This window comes from Eretmochelys imbricata, chromosome 2, assembly GCF_965152235.1.
Source record: "Eretmochelys imbricata isolate rEreImb1 chromosome 2, rEreImb1.hap1, whole genome shotgun sequence".
Lineage (NCBI taxonomy): Eukaryota > Metazoa > Chordata > Testudines > Cheloniidae > Eretmochelys > Eretmochelys imbricata.
This window is the reverse complement of record NC_135573.1, coordinates 45,870,009-45,892,435: the sequence shown is the minus strand read 5'-3', so window position 1 is coordinate 45,892,435 and position 22,427 is coordinate 45,870,009. Positions and strand designations below refer to the sequence as shown.

At 41.5% G+C, this 22,427-nt stretch overlaps 1 protein-coding gene across 1 annotated transcript; it reads right to left on the bottom strand.

Moving 5' to 3' along the window:
- Positions 1 to 1,181: 1,181 nt before the first annotated feature.
- Positions 1,182 to 22,427, bottom strand: TMEM64 (transmembrane protein 64). The gene is made up of 3 exons (XM_077810045.1): positions 21,364 to 22,427; positions 14,807 to 14,962; positions 1,182 to 3,693 (listed from the first exon to the last, which is right to left on the bottom strand). The coding sequence occupies exons 1-3, from the start codon at positions 22,099 to 22,101 to the stop codon at positions 3,499 to 3,501; spliced, it is 1,089 nt and encodes a 362-aa protein (XP_077666171.1). The 5' UTR covers positions 22,102 to 22,427; the 3' UTR covers positions 1,182 to 3,498.

The window sequence follows — 22,427 nt, the reverse complement described above, 5'->3', positions numbered from 1 at the left end:
AACTCTGCAGTGCTAGGCTCCCTGTGCAAATACTACAACAGGAACTTCTTGGGGTACCTCCAGTGGAGTTGGGGAACAGTTACATTCCCTGGCACCCTCAGGCTTCCCAGCACAGGAAGTATTAATATCAACTTCCATTGTATGCTGGCATTCTCATGCTCTATATCCAAACCACCCTGATGTTACATGGGTGGGACTGCCACCTGCATCTTTACTATATTATAGTAACTTGCCACAGAGCTACTTTAGTGATTCCCTGCCCTCACCAACAACAACATTGGTATGGAGGGGAATATTCATTAAAAATAATCCACATCATCAGCCAAATCCTGGCTTTGCTTTGCCCAGACAAGTGTTCCTGCTGACTATTTGAATGAGTTTGGCGAGCAGAAGACAATCAGCACCTCTTCAGTCTTCAAAGGAAAGGCTGCATGCAATGTGTAAAAGCATTCTTTTCCACTTCTGCATCACTTCAACTACTGAAGTAATTATGTGAAGACTGTGTAAAAATATTACCATAGTGAAGCTCTTAAATGAAGAAGCCACTGCTAGTAAGCACTTAGTGTAAAGTTGACTTTTGTCATTTTGCTACAGTTTCACATATTATTCTAGTACCATTAAACTCAGAGACTTCCATTTCTATCTTTTCAGTTACCTATAATTTAGATTTATGTCAAACCACAAATTAAACTGAACATTGTAGCTCAAACAAGTTTGTGAAGGTGACATGCAAAAAATTTTTAGTTGAGTTTGTGCCCCTTTTTTATTATCTATGAAGGCAACCTAAAAAGGATTCTTCAAGACAGTTTCCCAAGCCAGATTTTATTTCTGCTCTTTAAATCTATCTATATATCTGTCAAGACATATGGTGTTTCCTAGATTAGCAGATTTCTCAGCTATGTATTTGTGAACTATCATGCTTTCACAGCTGCAGCTTCAGTTAACGTCCCAGACATTTGGGGATGTTAACCAGGTGTTAATTTAAAAAAGTAAATAGACTACAAATCCCTTCCCACCAACTACTCAGTTTCTTTAATCTTATATAATAAATTTACTAGTTCTCCTGTCACTATAGACTTTTCCAGGCAAAAAGAGAGAAAACCAAATATTGTTTTCCTTTGGAGTCACTTCCCAAACTACCCCTTCACAGCAACAGGGGAAAATTTAATACATAACATATATTTGTTTAAAGAATTTATTGTATAAAATTATGATTGGCATGAAATAGAAATAGTTCTTTTTAATGCATATTTCCCATTAACCTGTACACAAGTATTACAAGCATCAAGCAAAATGCAATAATTCTAAGAACTAATTCCATACTACAAAAAGCATTCACATAGTGAAGCTACTCTGGTTACAAAATATTAAATAAAAGCACTTCAAAATATGTATTTGGGAAATGTAATTAAATGAGCAATGCTTGCTTAAATTAGTTAAACAAATAAAACACCTCACACACATACACAAATACAACTTTGTTGGTTCAACCCACATGGAGTAAAGTTCAGATCCATTCATTTACTTGGATTATTCTTGGAAGGGGGAAAAAAACAAACAAACCATTGTTACGAAAGGGATCAATCATTATTTGATGACATATAATGCCATCAAGAAGTAATCCAGCTCTCATGAGTTTTCATACAGAGAGGAATGCAGTTGTTGGGAGACCAACATGTGCGAACAGACATACACCTCAAGGCATGTACCAATTTTCTCTTTAAAAAGACTTTTCAAACTTCACTGCTTAATTTAGCTAATTCAACTCCTGAGGTCACAAGACCTAAGAACAGGGGTCTACAAAAGATACTTACACATTTAATGTAATTTTACTTGCACTACTGCGAAGTCTGTAGATGTCAATTTTTTTAAAATATGATACATCCTCACTATAAGACTGTTAAAAGGTTACCAAATCTCTGCTTCCCAGCTACCTTGAAGGCCCTTGTCCTCTACAGCAAGTGATTCATTTAATCACTGGTAAATCCTGTGCTTGCACATCCTAACAGCAGCCTTACACGAAGGAGGTACTGTAATAAGCAATTACATTCTAAACACAGAATTTCAAAAGACCAGAAATTATTTTTACAGCTTAAAACAAAATAACTACAATGGTCATTTCTTAAAAGAAAAGGTAATAAATCCAGCTATTTTTGTGCCGGTTACTGTTCATCTGTTTGAGGCAGCTGAGGAGTGTTTGTATGTATATCTACAGTATGTAACTCACACATACAAATATCTACACACACAAGCACTAACATACTGAAGATCAATCCACAGCTCACACAAAAGGAGCACTATCCCATAATTCTAGTATAATTTTATCTTTTTCAAAATGGATTCTGAATTCCTGACTCTCAAAGACACTGCTGTCCTTTTCTATTAATTGATCTGAAGGAAAGTCTCTAGTTTGCATTTCTCCTAAGGGTACAATAGTTTAAATCTTTTTAAAATGTAATGAGGGGGAAAAGAGTGACTGGGATCAGTTTGATTTTTTAAAGCATTTTTAAAAGGAATAAAGGATCTTCACCACTATATAATAAAGGCCACCTTAGTCTAAGACCTCTTATGCTAGTATACCAACATTTTTGTGGCAGGGAGAGATTTAGGTCCCTGTTCTTAACTGTATGCATTATGTGCAATGAAAACAAAAATCCGTCCTTTAAATAAATTGGTTAAAAAAAATGTATAAATAGAATTGCAATGGAACAGCCCTTTTGTTACAATCCACGTGGTAAAGTCACTGGAGCAGATAACTCATGAGTTCTCCCTCAGATAGTGCTATATTCACCATAACCTATTATGTCCTCTATAATTTCCCTTTTACTTTGCATATTACACAGTGTAACTTAAAATGTTATTTAAGAGCACTTCAGTCCCACGATGTAGGATTTAAGCTTGTGTGAATAAGTACAAGTGGCTCTGCAACATTTCAATGATTTACAAAAATACATTCAACCAAAAATTTATATAGGATTCTCTTTTTAAAATAAAAAATGGGGGAAAAGCCAAATTAGCAAAGTAATACACTATCATTTCTGGAAATATTTACAAAGCAAAGCACATTCAAGAGTATTGTACATTGAATTGCATACTTTTTACTCATTCATCTTTATCAGTAATAAAGATCTACTGTATATAATTATTCAACCTTATAAATAATGCTAAGCAGAAAAATATTTACCTCTGGGCCATTTTTATCAGTTTCTAAGAGCAAACACAAAACAAAATCTAAAGTGCAGGCTACAGATCATGATAGGCATAATAAAGGACAAAAGGTGCAGTGATTTGCATCTACATTTCGAAGTTGGTTAAACATCTATTGTTCCTTGCTAAATATCACCCTCCTTGTGCAATTTAATAACTGGTGAGTTGGTCTATGTCACAGTACAACCTGTAACCGCTTGGCTTTGTTTTTTTACACCGGTTATAGTTGTCCATAGCCATTTCTAGGTAATAGCTTAGATTTACAAAACCTTATATTTTTAATACTTTAAATCACACAATATTGATCCCCCCCCCAGAAAATGTTATTGTCCTCTTGTTGCAGAATGTTGTTGAAGAAGTGATGCTTGGTTGGCTGCCTGGAGCAAACGAAGTTTTCATTTCCATTTCACATGCTACGATAGCTGCGTTCAATTCCACTTGAGCTCGGTGAACAACATAAAACATGAGACCGAAGCTTATAACAATCTATGAATAAAACAAACACACTGCAATTGAAAAAATATATAGCTAAAAACAGGAATACAAAGCAAATACTTTAGGTGAAGCATTAAGATAAGGAGTTCTCAGTACACAGCTTTATAGATCACTTGTTAATATTTAGAGGTAAATGCATTCAGAGGAAGATAAACCTAACCAATAGGTTAATCCATGTCTAATACACTGCCATTGATATGTGAGAAGCCAGAGATTAGATGGGACTTCAGAATTGGCAGGCGCTGTAAATCTAGGTGCTTTCTTCCATATGTTGTCATTGACAAACTTGTAAAGGTGAGTTTTGCTATTCATTTCCTGGTAAAGAAATCCCTCCACCTACCTGCATGAACGGATGCGAACCAAGACACTTCCCTAGTAGGCATCGAGCACAAGAGCACAGACAGCTGCAACAGCACAGGAGCCAGCAAACAGAGCTGTAAACAGGGGAGTTTGAGTGGGAGGTTGGCGGGGGAGGGGAGGGGTGTAAAAGCCAGGCAAAGGCTACTGAAGGGATTGTGTGGTGTTCTAGCAGTGTTTTGGTGCTTGTTGGGGGGTTTGTTTTGCTGTGGGTGATGGTGTTTTGGTGTGGTTTGTGTTTCCCGGACTAACAGGATTTAGGTGGGAAGGCTATGACAGATACAGAGGCAGCAGTGGTAGTGACCCAAGTAGTGGAAGACACAATGAAGAGGACTGGATGTAGAAGCTGCAGCATGTACATGATCCTGGAGGGGGTACCTGGAAAGAGTTTCGTCTGCATGAAGTGCCACCTGATAGAGCTGATGGAAGAAAAGATCCAAGGACTGGAGATGCAGGTGGAAACTCTGGTCGAGTTTAGAAGGGGGTTTGAGCGGATGATGGAGCAAAGATATGAGGAGGCTGAAGAGGAAAGCTCAGACTTGCAGATGGAAGCAGGACCAAAGAACTCTGAGGGGATACTGCTGGGTGTGGAAAGTGGACAGTGGAAGCATGTGACTAAGAGAACCAGGAAGAGGAAAAGATGGACTAGTGAAGGAGAAAGAGCTCAGGAACAGGTTTGCGGAGCTGGAAAATGAAGGGGCACGGCAGGTGGTCACTGAAGGTGAGAGAGCAAGGAAGAAGAGAAGAGAAGCTACTCCTATAGGAAGAGGGCAAGAGTCAACGGAGATAACACCAAATAGGAGCCCCAGGAGGATATGGGATGGGTTGCAGAGGATTGCAAGGGACAATAGGAATAGAGAGGACATGCAGCCAGAGGGAAGAGGGGATAGACTGGAGAATCGCACCATTGCCAAGAAAAGGCAGGTCTACGTGATTGGGGACTCCTTACTGAAAAGGATAGACAGGCCTGTAACAAGAGCTGATCCAGAGAACAAAAGCGTGTGCTGTCTGCCAGGTGCTAAGATACGAGATGTGGACCTGAGGCTGAAGAGGAGCCTACCGGGAGCAGGAAAGAATCTACTGATTGTCCTTCATGTGGGAACAAATGATAATGGCTAGATTCTCGCTGGAACGTATTAAGGGAGACTATGCCAGGCTGGGGAAGATGCTTAAGGAAATTGAGGCTCAGGTGATCTTCAGTGGGATTCTGCCTGTTCCGGGAGAAGGGAAACAAAGGTGTGACAAGATTATGATGCTCAACAGATGGCTCAGGCAGTGGTGCTATAAGGAGGGCTTTGGGATGTATGGCCACTGGGAAGCATTCATGGACAGAGGACTGTTCTCTCGGATTGGACTTCATCTGAGTAAGGAGGGAAATAGACTTCTAGGATGGAGGATGGCACAACTGATCAAGAGAGCTTTAAACTAGGAATTGGGGGGAGATGGTTCGGAGATGTCCAGGTAATCTCCACACCTGATTTTAACATTGAGAGGGAAGAAAAGATACAGCCGTGGGTAGGAGAATGGACATAAGGAGGAAGGGTAGTGTACATACCAGTCTAATAGGTGATACTGGCGATAGAATGTCTGTGCCTAATCGGGTAAAGAACGTGACCAAGGCCAAACAGCAAAAATTAAGATGTTTGTACACTAATGCAGGAGACTAGATAACAAAATGGAGGAACTAGAGCTACTGGTGCAGGAAGTGAAACCAGATATATTATAGGGATAACAGAAACATGGTGGAATAGTAGTCACGACTGGACTACAGCTATTGAAGAGTATGTGCTGTTTAGGAAAGACATAAATAAAGACACAGGTGGTGGAGTAGCATTGTATATCAATGAGGTAGACTGTAAAGAAATAAGAAGTGATGGAATGGATAAGAGTCTGTCTGGGCAAAAAATCACATCGGGGAAGAAAGCTACTAGAGCCTCCCCCGGGATAGTGCTTGGGGTGTGCTATAGACCGCCGGGATCCGATATGGATATGGATAGAGACCTCTGAATGTTTTTAATGAAGTAACTACAAATGGGAATTGTGTGACCATGGGAAACTAACTTCCCAGATATAGACTGGAGGACAAGTGCTAGTAATAATAATAGGGCTCAGATTTTCCTGGATGCGATAGCTGATGGATTCCTTCACCAAGTAGTTGCAGAACCAACAAGAGGGGATGCCATTTTAGATTTGGTTTTGGTGAGTAGTGAGGACATCATAGAACGTTGTCGGGGACAGCCTTGGTTCGAGCAATCATGACTAATTCAGTTCAAATGGAAGGATAAATAAAGATAGATCTGTGACTAGGACTTTTGATTTCACAAGAGATAACCTTAAAAAAATTAAGGAAATTAGTTAGGGAAGTGGATTGGACTGAAGAACTTGTGGATCTAAAGGAGGCGGCGGCCTGGAATTACTTCAAGTCAAAGTTGCAGAAACTATCAGAAGCCTGCACCCCAAGAATAGGCAGGAGTTGTAGACCAAGCTGGATAAGCAAGAACCTTTGAGAGGTGATTAAGAAAAAGCAGAAAGCCTACAAGGAGTGGAAGATGGGAGGGATTAGAAGGAAAGCTACCTTATTGAGGTCAGAACATGTGGGAATAAAGTGAGGAAGGCCAAAAGCCATGTAGAGTTGGACCCTGCAAAGGGAATTAAAACCAACAGTAAAAGGTTCTATAGCCACATAAATGAGAAGAAAACAAAGAAAGAAGAAGTGGGACCGCTAAACACTGAGGATGGAGTGGAGGTTAAGGATAATCTAGGCATCGCCCAATATCTAAACAAATCCTTTGCCTCAGTCTTTAATGAGGCTAATGAGGAGCTTAGGGATAACGGTAGGACGACATGGGAAGGAGGATATGGAGGTAGATATTACCACATCTGAGGTAGAAGCCAAACTTGAACAGCTTAATGGGACTAAACTGGGGGGCCCAGATAATCTTCATCCAAAAATATTAAAGGAAACTGACACATGAAATTGCAAGCCCATCAGCAAAAACTTTTAATGAATCTGTAAATTCAGGGGTCGTACCGTATGACTGGAGAATTGCTAACATAGTTCCTATTTTTAAGAAAGGGAAAAAAGTGGTTCGGGTAACTATAGGCCTGTTAGTTTGACATCTGTAGTATGCAAGGTCTTGGAAAAAATTTTGAAGGAGAAAGTAGTTAAGGACACTGAGGTCAATGGTAATTGGGACAAAATACAACATGGTTTTACAAAAGATAGATTGTGTCAAACCAACCTGATCACCTTCTTTGAGAAGGTAACAGATTTGTTAGACAAAGGAAATGCAGTGGATCTAATTTACCTCTATTTCAGTAGGGCATTTGATACGGTTACACATGAGGAATTATTAGCTAAATTAGAAAAGATGGACTCAATATGAAAATTGAAAGGTGGATAAAGAACTGGTTAAAGGGGAGACTACAATGGGTCATGCTGAAAGGTGAACTATCAGGCTGGAAGGAGGTTACTAGTGGAGTTCCTCAGGGATCGGTGTTGGGACCAATCTTATTTAATCTTTTTATTACTGACCTTGGCACAAAAAGCGGGAATGTGCTAACAAAGTTTGCAGATGACACGAAGCTGGGAGATATTGCCAATTCAGAGAAGGACTGGGATATCATACAGGAAGATCTGGATGATCTTGTAAACTGGAGTAATAGTGAAAAGTGCAAGGTCATGCATTTAGGGATTAACAACAAGAATTTTTGTTATAAACTGGGGACGCCTCATTTGGAAGTAACAGAGGAGGAGAAGGACCTCGGAGTATTGGTTGATCACAGGATGACTGAGCCGCCAAAGTGATAGGGCCGTGAAAAAAGTTAACGCGGTCTTGGGATGCATCAGGCGAGGTATTTCCAGTAAAGATAAGGAGGTGATAGTACCGTTATACACGGCACTGGGTGAGACTTCATCTGGAATACTGTGTGAAGTTCTGGTCTCCCATGTTTAAGAAAGATGAATTCAAACTGGAACAGGTACAGAGAAGTGCTACTAGGATGATCCAAGGAATGGAAAACCTGTCTTATGAAAGGGGACTCAAGGAGCTTGGCTTGTTTAGCCTAACCAAAAGAAGGCTGAGGGGAGATATGATTGCTCTCTATAAATATATCAGAGGGATAAATACCACGGAGGGAGAGGAATTATTTAAGCTCAGTACCAATGGATATAAACTGGCCATCAGGAAGTTTAGACTTGAAATTAGACGAAGGTTTCTAACCATCAAAGGAGTGAAGTTCTGGAACAGCCTTCCAAGGGAAGCAGTGGGGGCAAAACACATATCTGGCTTCAAGACTAAGCTTGATAAGTTTATGGAACGGATATATATGATATGATGGGATTGCCAAAATTAGGCTATTAATTGATCTTCAACTATTAGCAGTAGATATGCCCAATGGCCTGAGATGGGATGTTAGATGGGGTGGGATCTGAGTTACTACAGAGAATTCTTTCCTGGGTGTCTGGCTGGTGAGTCTTGCCCACATGCTCAGGGTTTAGCTGATCGCCATATTTGGGGTTGGGAAGGAATTTTCCTCCAGGGCAGAAAAAGGCAAAATATCATTCTGGAGTGTATTAATAAGAGTGTTGTATATAAGACACGGGAGGTAGTTGTCCCACTCTACTTGGCACCGGTGAGGCCTCAGCTGGAGTACTGTGTGCAGCTCTGGGCACCATGCTTTAGGAAAGATGTGGGCAAATTGGAGAGAGTTGAGAGAAGAGCAACAAAAATGTTTAGAAGGTTTAGAAAACCTGACCTATGACGAAAGGTTAAAAAACACTGAGCATGTTTCATCTTGAGAAAATATGACCAAAGAGGGACCTGATAACAGTCTTCAAATATGTTAAGGACTGTTATAAAGAAGACTGATCAATTGTTCTCCATGTCCACCGAAGGTAGAACAAGAAGCAATGGGGTTAATCTGCAGTAAGGGAGATTTAGGTTAGATATTAGGAAAAGCTGTCTAACTATAAGGGTAGTTAAGCTCTGGAATAAGGAAGGTTGTGGAATCCGCATCCCTGCAGGATTTTAAAAACAGTTTGGACAAGCATCCATCCAGGGATGGTCAGGTTTACTCGGTAGTGCACAGGAGGCTTGGTAGTCAGCACAGGAGGCTGGACTTGACGTCTCAAGGCCCCTTACAACCCTACATTTCTAGGATTCTATAATTTATGAGCTTCACTGGAAATATAGATAGGATGGAGGTCTCTTGTGTATAGATGGAGATAAGGCTGGGTTATAAAATTAAGGTTGACTTTAGGAATTAATCTTCAAAAATTCCCTGCTTTTACAGCATGGAGGAGGGTTGGGATTTTTTTGTGTTGATTTTAAGGGCATTATAGTCTCAATCTGAATTGAATGGGTGTCTGGGATTCCCCCCCACCCCAACTGAGGCCTTTTTTGTACTCTTGTAATTAAAAAATAAAAAAACAGTTGAATAGGTTTTGCTTCTTAAGGCCTATGTATTTTCAGTGATGTCCTAAAGTTAACTCTACCAGCAGTGTGTTGTTTCAGTGGAGTCTCAGCTATGATTGTCAGGGGAATGACTCTCAAACACAAAACTGCTTTCTCGCTGTTCAAAACACAGGTACCACTTTAAGAGGTTACCCCACTTTAGGTAGGTCTAGCAGAACTAAACAATCCCAAATAAACAGACTTTAGCTTAGAGAGAACTTCCTCTGACCCTCCAAAAAAACTTAACCCCACAGACCCTAAAATTCCCACGTGTAAGGAATTTGAGTTTGCATTAAGGACCATCACATATAAAATACTTTTATATAAAGCCATCTGAAACAGCAGTGGACCAAAAAAAAAAAAAAAAAAACAACCACCTAAAAACACTTCAGTGCAAGATATGAAATAGCAACCTGTTTCAAACCTCCCAACATAAATTAACTTCAAATGTTCCATAGAAACAAAATTCTTCTCTGAGAAGAGGCTACACTTGAAAGTTTTCAGTCAGAAGACAGTTTTAGTCAGAAACTTACAAAGAGGTGATAAGGAATTCAAAATAGGGCTTAGAATATAAGTTGTTTTGCAACCTGAAAAAAGGATTCTGGAAGGATAAAAGTAATTTCAAAATATTGCTTCCTACATTAAACGCACCACATACTCACAGACAAATAGGAACACCACAAAACAAAACTGTTATTAAATCTTAGCTGAATAGTCTCACTACTCCTGTTGCTCATGTTTTCATTTAACCTCATTTAAGGCAACAGTCAATTTCACCTTTAGGTTCCGCAGCAGCACAATGTGAAATGTTTTGTTGTGAACACTGCAGGGAAATGTTAATTGGCTTGAAAACTGTTTCAGTGAGATTTAAACAAAAAAAAAACAAACAAACCATAGAAACATGGCTACTCTTCTCCTCTATTTTAAAAGTTTATATGGAGATATAAAACCTAAATTTGGAGTCACATTTGACCTGACATTGTCCCTTTATGTGGTCACCACAGGCGCTGGCTTCCTCTGGGCCCTGGGGGCTGCCCCCATCCACTCCCTTCCTCCAAGCCCCCACCCTTGCCCCTTCTCACCCCCCGCTCAGCCTCTTCCTGAAAGGTTCCACCCCATCCTGCTCTCCCCCCTCCCAGCACCTCCTGCACACTGTAGAACAGCTGATCGCAGAGGACAGGGGCGCTGGGGGGGAAGATGAGTAGATTGGCAGAGCTGCCAGCAGATAGAAGGTGCTGGGGAGGGCAGGGGGGAGCTGGCTGCTGGTGGGTGCTAAGCACCTGCTTATTTTTTTCCGTGAGCGCTACATGGCTGGAGCACCCACGGAGTCGGCACCTATGGCAGTCACTATTTGACATGGGAAGCACTCACCACTGAAATAGAGTCGCCTCCAGGGTGAAGTGTGGCAAATCATTCTGCCCCAAGGATAATCACTTGTTCTTAGAAAAGCAAATTAATAAGAACTTTCCAAATGGAACTACAGAAGAAATTCCAAGTAGGCAGAAGTAACTACTAACACTGAAACTGGGCAAGGGCAGCAAGATTAATACCATTCAAAAAGTGCCGCAGAATCTTTAACAACAAATGATCAAATTCTCATCTAAGCCTCATCTGAAAGACAGCACTTCCAGCAGTACAATATCCCATACATAGCACAAAGCTGAGGATGGTTCACTCCCAGCTCAGAAACCTGCCAACTACTACCACCACAAAAATGAATCAAGGGCTGGGGGAAAAATCTACAGTGACAGATTTACAGAACTCAATATGTTTAATTTATCAAAAAGAAGACAGACAGTGTAATCAAGTCACCTCTCAAAGTACCACCACCAGGGCCAAATCTATTAACTCCATAAAGATTGATAAAAGTCAAAAGTGATATAACTTCACACACTTCCTGTCTGAGTGGCATGCTCCAGAGGTCCCAAACATCCAAAAGAGCATTTTACATTGGTATCCTGCAAATTACAAATCAAGACTCTGTCCTTACAGTTTGCTGCATACAGGCAGAGACCCTCTGAAGTCAATGGGGCTCCATATGGGTGAAGGTATCTTTTTGCGTACAAGTTACAGGATCAGTGCCCAAGATATTTAACATTTATTACTAATTTTACACATTGAAATATATGATTTTGACTCTCCCCTTGCCCCAAACCAGATTAACTTCTGCTGTCATTTGATAAAGCTAGGTTAAATAGTTAAATTTGACAAATTTAGCCTTTGTTTGCAAACTGTGCAGGAAAAATTTAACAAATTTAGGAAAATTTTATTCAGGATTACTCACCAAACAGCTTCAAAAACTATCTGATCTGTCAATTGAACATTCATACCAAAATGTTCATAAGCAATGTTCAAAATTCAAGTTATTGTTTAGTTCTAATTGGATGTATGTGTGTCATATACTCTTATTTCCATTGCCTGATTGAATAAACTTTTAGACTCAGGTTTCTCCTTTAAGTTCAAAATTTGCAGTCTATGAATAGTCTCTAATGTTCATTTAGATTTGGCCATTTCAACAAACATTACTGCCAGTAAGCTTGTCCCTTAGAACATTCACTGAAAGCAACCACAAAAGCAGCTAAAGCAAATCACATTTCGTATTTCAGAAATGTTCAGAGTAGTAGTTTTTTTAAAGCTATTTACTCAGCTCTAAGTTACTCATTAGGGCCCAAATGTTGAGTCCAGGTAGCCAGGCAAAGTGCTGGGAAAAAGCATGAGAAGCGGGTGGTGGTGGTGAATCGAAGGACTCCTCCAGTAACTGATCCTTCCCCCACTTCTTCAGTCACTTCTTCTGATCCCTTCCTATATCCAGACCCCCAATGTGCAGCTGAACCATGCCATTTCCACTACATAGGCAGCCTCTGTATCCATGAAGGAGGTGGGTAGATTTAGCCCTTAGCAATTTTTTAAGACAACCACCACAGCACTAGCCCAGTAAAAGAGTTTCATAAGTAAAATGAAAGATGTTCAAATAACCTTTTTATTTTCTCTCATTATCTTTCCAGTTTATTTAACCCATGCTCTTACATAGATGTCAATATTCTCAAGCAAGCTTCATCAGCAAACAAGTAGCACATACAAATTTATTTAAATGGAGCCTGGTGTTGATTTTGTATCTTATTCTTTTTATAAAGAGGTTTTATGATTATAAAAGTTGAATAAGACAACTACAGTATAACAAGGAGTCCGGTGGCACCTTAAAGACTAACAGTTTTATCTGGGCATAAACTTTCATGGGCTAGAACTCACTTCATCACCTGAGTGAAAATTACAGATGCAGGCATTGTTATACTGACACATGAAGAGAAGGGAGTTACCTCCATAGATGAGGAGGTGTCAATTCCAGGAGAGGCAAAGCTGCTTTTGTAAGGAGCCAGCCACTCCCAGTCCCTATTCAGGCCCAAATTAAAGGTGTTCAATTTGCAAATGAATTTTAGTTCTGCTGCTTCTCTTTAAAGTCTGTTTCTGAAGTTTTTTTTTGTTCAAGTATAGCTACTTTTAAATCTGTTATAGAATGTCCAAAAAGATTGAAGTGTTCTCCTACTGGCTTTTGTATGTTACCATTCCTGATGTCCGATTTGTGTCCATTTATTCTTTTACATAGGGACTGTCCAATTTGGCCAATGTACAGGCAGAGGGGCATTGCTGGCATATATAGCATTAGGAGACGTGCAGGTGAATAGCCTCTGATGGTGTGGCTGATGCGGTTGGGTCCTCTGATGGTGTCGCTAGAATAGATATGGGGACAGAGTAGGCAGTGAGGTTTGCTACAGGGATGTTTTTGTGGATACAGAATAACACGGCTACCCCCTGATACTTAACTACAGTATGATCTGCAAATTTGCAAGCAAATGGTTGCAATTGCTATTCAAATCCAAACCAATATAAAATCAACTGACAGTGTCAGGTGATGCTTTAATGCCTATTCTGCTACTAGTATAGCAATGCCAGTTCACCATGCTCCCCATTCATGGGATCTAACAATGTTGCTCGCTACCTAGGATTTAATGACATCTTGACTGTATATCAACTCTTGTGTAAATAACAGAGGTCTATAAAATCATGAATTGTATGGAGAATGTGAACAGGGAAATGTTATTTACCACCTCACATAACACAAGAACCAGGGGTCACGCAATGAAATTAATAGGCAGCAGGTTTAAAAACAAAACAGAGGAAATACCACTTCACACAATCCACAGTCAAGCCATGCAACTCATTTAGACATGGGACGTTGTGAAGGCCAAAAGAGTAACTGGGTTAAAAAAAAATTAGGTAAATTCCTGGAGGATAGTTCCATCAATGGCTATTAGCCAATATGGTCAGGGACACAACATCATGCTCCAAATGTCCCTAAATCTCTGACTGCCTGAAGCTTTCACTGAACAACAGGGAATGGATCATTCAATAATTGCCCTGTTCTCTTCATTCTCTCTGAAGTATCTGGTACTGATCACTGTCAGAAGACAGGATACTGGGCTGGCTGGACCACTGGTCTGACCCAGAATGACCATTGTTATGTTTTTAATACCTACTTCGCATTAAGTCAAAATTACTTTCTAAATGGGGATGTTTTAATAGGCCACCCTACAACCACTTATTTCTATAGCAACTTTCATCTAAAAGAACTGTACAAGTTGGGATCGTTCTATACTCTTCTAATACTGACGCACAGCCAATACTGGAATGGAACCAGGCAGATATCTGGGCTTACAGGAGGCTCCAAAGTGGAGTGAATGTTTACTGCCCTAATGGCTCACTATGACAGCAGAGACTAGCGGAGCTCATTAGCACTCCAAACACAACCTCTCATCTCCTTATATTGCCCTTATATTGGAGGCTGGAGAAGCTGGTGGAGGAGGAACCAGCTATGCTGATTCTATGTCAGATGCACATACACTGGGGGGGAAATCCGCACCTGGGAGATCGACCCTTTGCACCACCAGAGGCACAAAAGGGACAGATCACAGCAAAGACTCTTGCCCATCATCACTAACAGCGTACTAGTACCTAAAATCACGTTAGGACACTGGTTCAGTAACAACTCAAAGAAGATTGCCCCACCCACTGAATCACCAGTATTCCAGCTGGATTTTCCTAGAATGTCTCCCATTAGTTAGAGGATGAACAAAATCACAACCCTAAAGTAGTATGGCCACATGGCAAAAAATAATAATAATTTCCAAATGTAACTGCTCTCTCTCCAGAGTCACCCGAACTACAATAAATATACTGGCTTTAAGATTAATGACTAAGAAAATAATATTAAATCATTTTTAAAAACCACTCACCTGTAAAGTAAATATAAAATAGCCACTAACACTTTGTTCTGCAATGACATCTTCCATGGTTCGCAAAGTGGTGCCTAAGTAGGAGTTTAGGAGCTGAGTAGGAAGCAGTCCAACTGAGGAAGCCATCAGATAGTTGGGTAAAGATAGATCTGTAATCTAAATGAAATCAAGCGTGAAAAGCAATATACAATTCCGATATAATTTTCCCATAACCAGTCTGACTGCCTTCCCCACAACTGTCTAAGCAAAAGTTTAGAATTCATTGTATTACAATATTCTGAAAATGACTGAGTGCAAAAGTTCCATAAAAGATCAATTCAATAAGGCAATACTTTTAAACTTGCCATTTTAAAATTCTGTTCAATTACATTTCATCTTTTGCTAGGCTGCATCTTCAACTGGACGTCCTAAGGATGCAATTACACTATCCCTTTGCTTTGTCTGCTTCATAATGGTGAGCAGAAAGAGCACTGCAGTTTATGAGAAACTTGTTCTCAGAACGAAACTAGGATATCGGGTGACATAGGCTTAGAAGACATGAAGTGAAATTTGGTGCCTATCAGCCTTTGTTTTCATATCATTTCAAGTGCATAACAAACTGAGAAAAATGTAAATGTTTATTAAAAAGTATAACGTGTTCAACATTTTCATTTAGGAAATAAAATTTAGTTAAAATGCATGAAGTGTAGCTACAATATTTCTGTAAGGAAAAAAATATGACTCATTTAGAATATCCTTCACAGAAGGTTTTTTATATTACATTTTAATTGGCCCAGAATATGAATTAGAGCTAGCCAGATCCTTCTGAAAGTGGTGTTAAAAAACAGGAAAAAGAAGAAAGTGTAAATATTCTTTTGAGTCCCCCTCTCCTGCCCCGATGATCCCAGAGTTGTTTTTTTTTCCATTTCGAGTAGCTCTTAACTATTGTGCAGACAATTTGTACAGGGGCAAGGTACACAGTACCAACTAAATAAAGTCAAATGGGATCAGGAGAGGTTGAGAAATATAGAGGAATGTAAAAGATGAGAGTCCAGAAGGGTATAGGGATGCATTTCAGGCAATGAAAATAGAAGTGGGTTAAAAATAAAGTGAATTCAATTTTATGGATGCTAAGGAACATAAACTAATCTACAAGCAGATCCCTGGATTATTTTCTTTGGTGATTCTGAAAGGTGTAGGTCTGACAGCTTTGGACACTGAAGTTTTCATTCTCTCCTGGCTCCAACAAAACAGGCTAAGCATTGGAAACAGCACATTCCTAGCCAATGTGATTCAATCCTGACCTGGAGGGATCACTTGTAGGGCTGAGAGAATAATTCAACTGCCCAACTCTTTCAGCCATGGCCTCTCTGTGGAAGCTGTCAACAATGATGCCAACTGGCATCAACTCTGATGTGACGATCTAAGAACAAAAATAAGACCACCAACTCATTTCAAATAAAATCCCTGAAAAAGGTTACCAGAGGTTGCATGTTGGGAAAGTTTCCTTCCACTGATTTTTATGAACTGAGTACATACACTGCAAAATTTCTCCGATAACGTCGTAGGCCTCTCATTGTGGTGGTTTAAACCGTTTAGCTATAAGTAAGTGGTGTACACATCATGACATTAACAAAAATAGTCCATGAGACCAACTTGGATATTCAGTTTGTGGAATGGAGGTAAGTTTAAAATACACAGGTAAAGTAAAAATAGGTCCCCAATATACTGATCAGTCACAATAAATGATATGGTATTGAGATGTTAATAAAAATCAGAGTCTGTTAATGATAACATTGACAAATACTAGTCTTGCCAAAAAGTCATTGTCAAACATATCTATTGACTTTGGAATGGATCTAGCAATGTGTGCTTAAAGACGGGATTGCTGTGATCATTTGATTCATATACCTGTTGGAAATTTGAAGCAAGCTGTCAGTTGTTCCTAAAGAATTTCTGCAGACTATCCAACAGAACACATTAAATGAAAGAAAACAACTTCTAAAGTTCTAATTAAGCACTGAGCTTCTACAAGGAAATAACTGACAATGGCACAAATCTGTAAAAAGTCAAAGACAACGACAAAGACATCAGCAGTTAAGTTATTTTAAGGGCTGTGTGATGAAATAAGTGACTATTCTGTGAGTGCACCATAAAGGGCAGAGTAATTATTTTAATATTTTAGAACAGATTAAATAATTGAATATCATAGTAACATTATTTTGAAAATTAAGTCACATTGCCAAAATCCCAAAGCATTCTTAGCATGAAATATTAGTGGAAGGTTTTTTGGGGAAGGGAAAGGGAAGATGGAAAATAAAAGATTTGGGTTTAGTTTTGTTACTCCACTGGAAGAAGATAATTTCCCACTCTTCCCAAATAACTTAGGAAGACACTTCCAAAATACATGTTGAAAATTTTGCTTGCTAGATTTGAACATACACCAGCAACATGGCTAATATATTTTCTCGCTATGGGTGTATTGCCAGATACACGAACGATTACTCTAGACCTAATTATTTGACAGATGTTCTCAGATGACTACTACTGAAAAAAAAAAAAAACACCCACACCCTGTAGGAATCTGGGCCATGGTGGAACTATGCACAGACCTCCTTTATTATCATCAAGAGGATGCAGTCAGTGCTATTACTGTCTTTAAAATACTAAAGTAGATACAAGATTTTCTAAATAGGGCCTTGTCATTAAATCTAATGGAATTGGGAAGCAAATCACAAAGAATCCTTGGGGACTTCTTCCCTTTGTGAATATATAGTAAAGTATTTTACTTGCAGATATAAGTTTGCATTTTTGATTTTGTCCTGCAACACGTAAGGACGTAAGAAATAGGAAAGACTGTTTCCAACTGAAGGAGAAGCAGACAGTAAGTTTAAAATGGGTTTGGGGTTCTTGTACATCTCATCAACCCTAGGGGAAGGCCAATAGGGTCACACTTCCTTCAGTATGCCTCCCAGTATCCAGTAAGAAATTTCCCATCAATCCCTTGGTGAGGGAGGAGGAGCTTGTGGTTTGAAAGGTAGAACAGTGAATCTCCATAATGCTCTCCAGGTTATCTGATGCTTTTCCTTTGAGGGAAAGAGCAAGGAAAGGTACCAGGCTGGCCATGGTCCAATTTCAGGTCAGAGTGCAATCCCAAAGAGGTTTCCAATGGTGACAACAATGACTTAGTTAAGTGAAAAGCCAAAAGGTATAAAATATTTCTGTGGGAAACCAGGAGGATTCCTGGGGGAGATTAATGCGTCTCCAGCAAGATTTGCATAGTTAGGGAAACAGGTTTAGTTGTGTAAGTCTTTTTCTTTCACAAAGGAAGAGGACCACCGATCTCCCAAAGACAAAAAAAAAAAATCCAGTGTTTCTGCTGCTGGCTCCTAGCTTTCCAAGCAGTAGCAGGGGGACATTAACAAGACTCTGAGTCAGTAGCACTGCTGCTATTCAAAACTTTTCTGGTATCAATGAAATGAACAGGGATCATGTTTCATTGGGGCGAGGGATAGCTCAGTGGTTTGAGCATTGGCCTGCTAAACCCAGGGTTGTGAGCTCAATCCTTGAGGGGGCCATTTAGGGATCTGGGGCAAATACTGGGGATTGGTCCTGCTTTGAGCAGGTGGTTGGACTAGATGACCTCCTGAGGTCCCTTCCAACCCTGATATTCTATGATTCTATGTCAATTTCACACTGGAACTGCAGAGGAAAGTTATGAGCAGCAGTACCTGCATGCACTGGCACTGGCCTTGAGGGAAGGGAAAAGAAGATTGAACAAGTAGTAGTAGAGATGCAACAATCTGCATCCCCATAAGATGTTCTTGAAACGTACATGAATAGAAGGCAGAAGAGAGTACGCTCTTTTTCCTTTCTAACAGGAGATGAAACACAAACATCAGACTCATAGCACTTCTGCATAGTGGGTAGTATATGCAAGCCTCCAGAGAGAACACAATGGAAGGAATACCAGCACCCTATCCCTCTACAGCAGCAGAAGGGGTGGGAGGTAGGGTTGTAGGATGGGAAAAGGAGGGCTCAGCTTCTCACTTGGACATTATCCCTTGACTTCACTTGTGAGATTTCATACCCTCAATCTTTTATATCAACCTCTGGTTAATTAATATCTGTTTTGTTTTTCCAAGCTGTGAGCTTCTAAAATCTAGTTATAAAGCATGCGAACACACATTTATATAAAAACTGAACAAAGGTTATAGATATAAAATAGAAGATTCTTTTGAACACCCACATTTCTTTCTAAATCCAATCACTCAACTGTTCCTTTTGAAAAAACATCCCCTAAGATAAACAGGAAGCTTTCAGCACACACTCCAAACGTATTAAGGAGTATTCTAATGAGAAAACTGCATCACCAAAGCTTAAAAATGTGCTTGAAAACTATGCTAACATAACACTTGACATCTTACAAGTAAAAGTCTCAATTTTTTCAGTCCGTTTCTACAGAAATCACAGCTTGGACCTTATACATAGAATTTATTTTGTATTTTTGTATCGTGTTAACTTGTGCGTATGCTATAGCTGCATGGGAGCGCTACTATAGTTAAGGTTGCATCATGACATCTGTTTAAAGGTCCACCGAAGTTCTCTAAAATTGGCATTCTTAGTCGGATTCATTTCAAATTTAGTGTGCATCAAGAGGGTCATGTTACTGATCCAAATTTGGAGTCATTTGAGTTAGGGGTTGTGGAGATATAAGTCCAGGGATAAAAAAGTCATTTTTCAAAAAGTTGCCAGGTGTTTTTTTGGTTTGGTTTTGGGTTTTTTTGCTCAGAGCTACAGATCAAACTATTGATGTGATGCAAGTCAAAATGGTCTCAATCTGTTGAATATTAGTGAAGGTAGTGCGTGGCATACATTATATCTTTGGGGGACTCTGACTGAACAGTTTTTAAGAAAAATTTTACACTACACATTTGGTAGTACAGAAAAATGACTAGAGGGTTTAAATTCAACTCCTGTAAGCGCTTTAACATCTAAACAGTTACTCAGATTGCTTTGTAATATGGTGTGCCTCATGGGAGCATGTGGTGGTGTTAGTGATCCAAATTTGGGGTCATTTGACAGAGGGGTTCCCATGGTACGTCCCCCTCCCCCCAAAAAACTAGTCTCCTTCCTTCCACTGCCTTATACTGTGGCTGGAGATTGCTACAATGTGAGAGTCCTGGTGGCAATTTTAATTTGGAGTGGAATGTAAATCGAAGTATTTAATTTAATTCTATTCCCACAATTTTTTAGGCTTTTATATGCACACCCCAGCTCTGCCAGTGCACCCCAACCCATTGTACCTGTCAGCTCTGACTACACACAACATACTGTATACATAAAACTAAACAAACCCCATAATTATTCCCATCTTTCAGTTATAACAATCATAGGCTAAAAAAATTGAGAAAGAAATGGATTTTTTTGAAAGTGTCCATTTAAAGGGAATTTGCATCCTTCCTAACAAACTTGCATTTTAACCAGACTTTCTCCAGATCTAGCCAATCTCATTTAAAACAAGACTCATTCATTCTGAATCACTTTAAAGGCAGTTCTTTTAAAACTCTTTCTCTTCTGTGATATTTTGCTTTACACTATGTTCATTTTGCATAATATACAAGACTGAGAATCTTCTACCACAACCAATCTAATAAAGTCTTGAGAATCTTTCCTTCCTCAAGCAACCCCAGAGTTGGCCTGTAAAAGCAGACGGTGGGGGGAATAGAATGCCAGATCTATCGCTGGAAGAGAGACACCCTAATTGGGGGGTTTCTGAGTAGCAGCCGTGTTAGTCTGTATCCTCTGTATCCACAAAAAGGAGTACTTGTGGCACCTTAGAGACTAACAAATTTATCTGAGCAGCGTAGCTCACGAAAGCTTGTGCTCAAATAAATTTGTGAGTCTCCCAGGTGCCACAAGTCCTCCTTTTCTTTTTCCTAATTGGGGGATTCATTTTAAAAGACTACTAAGTGGTCATATTCAAACAACACTTAGGATTACTATAACGGGAAGAACTGAGAAAAACTATGGTTTCAGTTTGCTTACTACGTGCAAGTCACAGTCCGTATGTGGGGTCAGTTTCACTGTTTTATAGCATCACCTGTGAGGCCCAGAGCTGGCAGTCAGAGTTGTGCTGTCCTACTTTAGTCAGTGGGCACTAACATGGGCCCAAAGGTCCATCCAGGCAGAGCTGACTGCAGGATTAGACCCTGATCTTGCAACTGCATCCCTGCGGCACACCTTTGCCAGGCGCATGATACATTTGCCTAAGGCAGTTTCTGTTTGTGAAGCTCTTTCCCACATCAACAGGAGAGATTTTTCCCATCTAAAAAACTATGATGGAGAAACAACAAAAGCAGGGAACTCAGGCTACAAATAAGCTGTTTTGCAGTGTTCAGTGGTGTGAAAATCAGTGAAACAACATTGGGTCAGGTCCTAGAGCCCTGATGTCAAACCTCCACTGGGTGAAATCATGGCCCCACTGAAGTCAGTGTGAGACTCATATTGATTTCAATAAAGACACCCCCCCACTCCCTACCGCCACAGGCAGCCCCCTGCTTCCGGGAGCCACTCACCGAGAACACCGCGTTTTGGAGGCCGAAGGGGATGGGGGTGAGCCTGGCCAGGGCCACCACTTTGAGGCCGCTTCCTCCCTCCACTACGCGGATAACGGCGCTGAGCTTCTCGCTGCCCTGGATCCTCGCTAGCACCCAGCGGGCCAGCAGCTTCTTGCAGACCACGTGGGCGATGAAAGTGCCGATGAGGACCCCGAGCACCATCAGCCCCATGCCCAGCACGAAGCCGTACAGGTAGCCGGCGGCCACGTTCAGCACGATGTAGCCCCAGCCGCAAGGGAAGGAGACCACGATGAAGCCCACAGTGAAGAGCAGCACGCCGGCCACGCTGTCCAGGCTCTCGGCCCAGAGCAGCAGGTCCCGCACATACTGGCGCACCAGGGCCAGCGCGGCGAAGCACAGCGCGGCCAGGACGCACACGGCCAGGCAGCTCTTGCACCAGCAGGTGCCCAACAGGCAGCATGAGCAGCGCCACGTCCTGGCCTCGGGCAGCCCGGGCCCCGCACCACCCGCCTCCGGCAGCTGGCACAGCAGCAGCTCCGAGCGCTGCAGCCCGTTCTGCCCCGGGTACGGCCCGCGCAGGAGCCCAGCCGCGTCTCCCTGGGCGCAGCCGGCCGGCTCCCCCCCTCCGCCAGCCCGGGCCAGCCAGCGGCTGAGGTCCTGCCGGGCTCCCTGGGCAGCCGCGAACTTGGCGGCCCGGGAGAGGAGCTGGAGCACGGCGCCCCCGGGGCTCCACATGCCGCCGGGCCCGGCCGGCTCTAGCCCGGCAGCGCGCTCCGCCGGGCGGGGATCGAGCCGCCGCGCTGGGCCAATGCCCGCTCCCCGAAGCCACTGGGCAGGGGCGGCCGCTCGTTCATCGCCCCGCCATGGCCCGGCTCCCGCGGCGACGAAGAGAGCGAGCTGCTGGCGGCGGGAGAGGGGCGGGCGCGCTTCGCTGCCGCCGAGCGGAGGCTGGGCGGGTTCCCGGTGCTGCGTGGGCGGCGGGTCGGGTTTACGCGGCGGCTCCGGGCTGGCGGCCCTGGCAGCTGGGGAGTCCCGGGGGGCGGCCTGGTCGGCAGCGGGGC

What these genes read in the sequence shown, in the direction of transcription:
- TMEM64 (XM_077810045.1), bottom strand. Translation starts at nt 22,101, where the DNA reads ATGTGGAGCCCCGGGGGCGCCGTGCTCCAGCTCCTCTCCCGGGCCGCC. An exon ending in TCCAAAACGCGGTGTTCTCG is followed by an intron (nt 14,963 to 21,363) that starts GTGAGTGGCTCC and finishes GATTTCATTTAG; the next exon opens with ATTACAGATCTATCTTTACC. An exon ending in ATTTTATATTTACTTTACAG is followed by an intron (nt 3,694 to 14,806) that starts GTGAGTGGTTTT and finishes TTTTATTCATAG; the next exon opens with ATTGTTATAAGCTTCGGTCT.